General features: G+C 42.8%; 1 protein-coding gene across 1 annotated transcript; it reads right to left on the reverse strand.

Moving 5' to 3' along the window:
- Positions 1-349: 349 nt before the first annotated feature.
- Positions 350-4,750, reverse strand: LOC104615397 (phospholipid scramblase 1-like; the record flags this gene model as incomplete). Its single annotated transcript, XM_010293299.1, has 5 exons — positions 4,586-4,750; positions 3,810-3,852; positions 2,520-2,740; positions 1,549-1,710; positions 350-511 (listed from the first exon to the last, which is right to left on the reverse strand). Coding segments are annotated over exons 1-5 (717 nt in total), but the record flags the coding sequence as incomplete, so codon positions are not given.
- Positions 4,751-5,463: the final 713 nt, after the last annotated feature.

The raw sequence follows: 5,463 nt of genomic DNA on the forward strand, positions 1-5,463 counted from the left end.
GTCCCTTGGCTACGCTGGATCTGCGCTTTTCTGGCCTCACCATCCACATAAACATGCTCTCCTGTGCTAACAAGTCTGTAAGGAGTCTTCCCTTTACAGGGTTTCTCAGTGCCAGCACACACGCAGCTCCGCTTAAATATAGTTAGTTAGCACTTCGTGTAGTCTAGAATAAGCTTATTATCTGAACTAATTTTTTGTTGCCTTCCGTGGTTAGCTTTACACACCGGAGGTTCACAACAAGCTGCCATCCACTTCAAGGAGCTCAGAGTCAAGTCCTTTACCAGCGCAATTTGAACACGGAGATGAAAAAGTCAGTTCATATTCAAGTATTAGTAAATGACAGACTTACGATAAGGAAGCAAGCACCGATCATGACAGCTTTCATTTTTACATCAAGGTCCATTGGGAATGTGATTCCAAAGTTATCTGCATCTGTAAAGGCTTCCTTCAAAAACCCAGTCCACTGCTTAGAAATCCTCCCAACAGTAGAAGTCTCATCCACAGACTTTACCTAGTTTAATATAAAATTTAAAAAACCAACAACATCAAACCTGTCATTCGTAATATTCCCAAATCCTTTTCATGATAGATCCACTTGAAAGCTTCAGATTGTGTTATTTGAATTAATGCAGCCACTGAATGCAGCTGTTCGTACCAAAAGGCAACCCTGACTATCAGAACGTCAGTCTTAAGAGGCACCAACATGAACTTAATTCTAAATCTGGCTGTGGAGTTCTGTTTTAATGGTGTTGGAAGACAGCTACCACACGCACACATGCACGCACGCACGCACACTCTGCTAGAAGTGTTGTCTCTTAGCCAAGAGAGTGAATTAGTTTCTCCTGCCATGTATCAGGAACTGCTCAAGTGAAAATTAAACAAATTACATTCTTCTGCTCCAAAGCAGAGCTTAGCCCTTTGTCAACATTATGTTTCCTAAGGTTAGATACAGTCTTCAGGGTCGTGTGAAAGACTAGTCCCCAAAATAAAATGATGATAAATTTGCTTTAGTAACTATATGCAACATTATTTTAAATATTAAATGGTAGACTAGTATATCTACTGCTTCACGTGTACGAAAATGATTATGCATTAATCACTGTTATTTTTAAGTAAAAGTTATAACTCTTCAGTCATTCAAATATGTATTTATGATTTACTTGGTCATTGAATTATTAAAGGATTAAATGAGTGGTTGTAGGAAGTCATTTTAATAAATAACCAATACAGCTGAGAACAACATTTTTTTGTTAGGGCCTAACATAACAGATTCAAGGAGATTTTGCTGCTAAGTATTTCAATTAAGACATTTGTGTGTGACCACAGGGAATCAGTCTCACTGATCACAGATGAGTGGCTTTAAGATACCATTTCCGGAAGTTTGTCTGGCTTATCTAGACTAATCTAGGTATCTAGAGAAGTGATCTAGCGTTAAAAGATTATGTACTAATTATTTATATACGCAGCTGACAGGTAGTAAGTCGAGACACAAACTACTATCAAACTACTACCTGAAAGAAGATACATACAATTTTTAGCATTGCATACCTCAAAATTAATGTCCTCGCAACAGCTGCAGACAACACATGGGCCACTAATTTTCAGTATATCCATTCTTTTCTCATCTTGAATGGTAAACTTTGGCAGGCAAGGATGCCAGGTCTGGACAACATAACCAACTGGCGTTCCTGGAGGCGCCTGAACTTCCAGCTTCACAGGAAAAAGAAAACCTCCACGTGAACGTTCATGCTTTCATATGCTTGTTAGACAAAACCCATACTAGCACACAAACCAAGCACAACAGTTTTTCCACAGCAGCCTGGCTTTCCAATGCATGAAGCTGCATGGAGTCTTCTGTGAACTTTTTCAGAAAACTGCGCACAAATTGCAGACCTCATATGCAACTTTTGCCTTCGCTGAAAACAGTAAGATGCTCCTAAGCATGCTGTATATCTACATATATATCTACAGTAGAAAGATCAAAGTCTAGTGGAAGAAAGGCTGTTGAGCATCCTGAAAGCGTTCAGTGAAGACATCACGGATGCAGCTACTACAAATCCCTCAGTAACAGTTCTGAGTAGGCTCAGATTTGAGGCTTCAGAAGTTGCATCACCCCATAATTATCTTAATATTAAAAAAGTTCATCATTTCATGTGTTGAATTTCATTACAGCTTTCACAGCAGTATAGTGAAAACTGTAGCTGTTATTTTATGAAAGCTGTTGCCCAACTGTTACACAGATTTTGGCACTAGCCACAAGTTCCCTGACATGCTGTTGAATCAAATTTTTCAGTACCATAATCAGAAATGGCCAGGGCAAACCTACATATTGCATCACACTAGTGTCTTCCCAGACCCAGGAGACCCACACACAAATCCCACAGATCTCTCTCCCCACAACTTACAGACAAAACCTGACTTGCTTCACCTCGCCTCCTGATTCAAGACAACCCCATCTTAAAACTGCACAGGTGGACCACGTCCCACGTGAGGGAAGACAGCGTGAGGGAGCAACTCACCTCCTGTAAGCAGCAGGGAAAGCAGCATGAAGAACACCGGAGGGGTCTCTGCAGCGTTATCACCTCATGGCCCAGGTTGTCTATAATCCGGAGGGTGAACGGTCGTGATGGTCCACAGCAATTCCTGGTACAGCAGTCAGTGTCCTCTGCTGCAAAGTACACCCTTTGCCCCAGCGTATTCTTGATTTCGTATTTGTTGTTTGTTTCAAAGCCAGTCAAAACTGAAAAACAGGAACAGAACTGTTAAATTCCTGAGATGTGTCTGGTCAGAAAAGTCACCATGCTAACTCTAAAGCCACCCTTTGGGAAGGCAGCCCTCACCCAAAGTCTGTCAGAGGCAGCTACTGGCACAGGGAAGTGGTGGGGAAGGACCCTCGAGCAGAGTGGCCTGATGGAGTTCAGAGAGGAGAAGCAACGTGGAAAGAGCACAGAGATGTCCGTCAGTGCCCTCCCACCAGACATGGATACCTACTGCCAGAGCAAGCGTCACAGTTACAAACACCACAGCATGGAAGATTCCCACAGAAGAGCTGGAGGGATGAGAATGAAAGAAACTTACTGTATTTGGGGGTGAGGCAAGAAAAGGGCTTTAGAGGGCACAAATACATTCAGAATGAGGCGGCCACAAAAAAAGCCTCGCAGGCCAGATTCACAGCAGCACAAACAGAAAGCAAGAGACAAAGCAGAAATTTTGATTAATTTCTCTAACAAATGAAAGTACTCTTCAAAGCATTATGGAAAGAAAATGCAGCAGCATTAGGTGTCTGCCAAGATGAATGGTCCCTTTTATTTCTTCTATCTGAAAGACAGTGATAACATGACTTTGATAGTCTTAAAGTGAACGGAAGAGGGGAGCAGAAGGAAAGCAGTTCAATTCGCTAAAACAGCAGGACTGCCTGGAAACAGGATCGGGGCCGCATGCAGTCTGTGGAATTAGATGGAGTAAGAGAAGACAGAAAAGATCTTTAAGTAGGGAAGAGAGGCAAGTCGAAATCACGTGAATGAATAACACGGGAAGTGTGTGACTTCAGCTATAACTAGCTACCAAGATTATTCAGTTGCATTGCGATGTATCTTTTAAGACATAGAACCTGCTTAAAATCCTCTGCCCTCCTATCTTCTCCTTCCTCTTCTCCACAACCTCTGCAGGAATTGAGACAGTTAACAGAGACAGGAAAGAGAAAGATGGCAATCCACCTTAAATACATAGTGTCTAAGAAAGTCTAAATTTTACCACTCTTGGAATTATTAGATTTAAACATTTCTCTGTTATGAATACTTTTCACTTACTCTCAAGAAGTTCAATTTGCTGATGAATTAGTATCTGGTCAATCTGTTTGTGGTTGAAAAATTAAACAGAATAAATAGTTAACAAGTTGTAACTAAGAGAAATCCAGTTTTAAGCAGCACTGCTGTTTCATTTCAGAATGCGGATTTATGGGTCGAGACACTAGAGGCAGATCACCGACCGGTGAAGCTGTGGAAGTGTCTACGTCCCCCCTGCCCTGTCCCCTGTCAATTTGGCAGGGCAGTGTTTGCTCCCAGTGATGAGATAAACTGTACTTTTACAGGACGAGGACATATTCCGTAACGGGTAAACAATTCTTATTTTGCTATTAGCATTCTCTGCATTGTGACGTGACTGGCACCTTCCTTAACAACATTTTGAAGAGGTGTGAAGAAAGCATCATGTCGAAAATTAAGCACCTCTAATGTGCTACAGTTGCCCATATTATATACGTTCATGATATACACCTTGCCAAAGGTATGCATTCCAGCTCACAAACAGCAGCTTCAGAAACAGGAAGGACGTACGATAGCCCTGTGCCCTGGTCCTTCAGCATCTCACTGCGCCGGAGAGCATGCCGTGAAGTGCTGCAGCCATACCAGGCACCGCCGCACTCAAACATGCATCCATCACGTTACAAAAGGCTTCACTTAGCAGCCCAGAAGAGCAACCTATACAGCTGCAACAAAGCCAGATGCTCTTTTTAGCATTTTCACGGATGCAGGCTGCTTCTCAGGTGAATACCTGTTCTTTCGGGAAGGAGGAAGGGTGCAGGTACCTGCGTGAGATATTCCAGTCCAGGAGGGCAGTTGGGAAGAGGAGGAGGGACAGGCATCCAGATCGTCCCCTCCTGCACAATGGGCTGGTTCTGGGTGGGTGGAACAGCAAACCCAGCTGGGACTCCCATGGCCTGTGCCTGGAAGCCATAGGTCCTCGCACCTGCGACACCTGGTGTGGTAGGAGAGATGCAGTTATGAAACACAGATGTTGGAAAAGAATTGCCCCATGGATCTTTGAAAGATTAATTTCTTCGCTATTTTGAAGAGCCTTATACCTACAATACATTTCAGTTACGAATACTACAACTTCCGTGCGGGAAGTTACACTGGATTGGGATGTTCTAATCCCTCCAGACAAAACCAGACAGAATAAATAAATGCATCATTCTTGAATATAGCAGAAATTTTATTCACACAAAGGTAGGCAACTCAAAAATTAGAAATAAATAAATGAAGGTTATTTCTAAGTAAAAAAGACAGAACACCTTAAAATACACCAGAAGTATTGGCATTTACAAGTTGTCACTTGAGCATATGAGGAATTTTAAGACCAAGTTTTCCTGGAATTATACCTTCTACTTGTGTGATAGGAAACGTCCTTTCAGCAAAGTTCATCTGCAGTTTCCAAACCAGATAACTGTGATCTAAAAACCACACTTTCCCATTTGTTTAATGGATTCTCTTTCAAAACTCAGGAAATCCACGACTCCTTCATGGAGGAGGCGTGTAGCGAAGAAGGAAATAGTTCCACGTGTTGAGAATGTCAAGTCTTCGCCAGCTGTGACTCGACAGGAAGCACAAGCTCTCGCGACGCGCTGCAGGGTCCAGATGCTCAGCGCCCCACCAGACGGCACGCGCAGCGCGGCCGTAGCGCGCG

Source organism: Phaethon lepturus, unplaced genomic scaffold, assembly GCF_000687285.1.
Source record: "Phaethon lepturus isolate BGI_N335 unplaced genomic scaffold, ASM68728v1 scaffold49458, whole genome shotgun sequence".
Classification (NCBI taxonomy): domain Eukaryota; kingdom Metazoa; phylum Chordata; class Aves; order Phaethontiformes; family Phaethontidae; genus Phaethon; species Phaethon lepturus.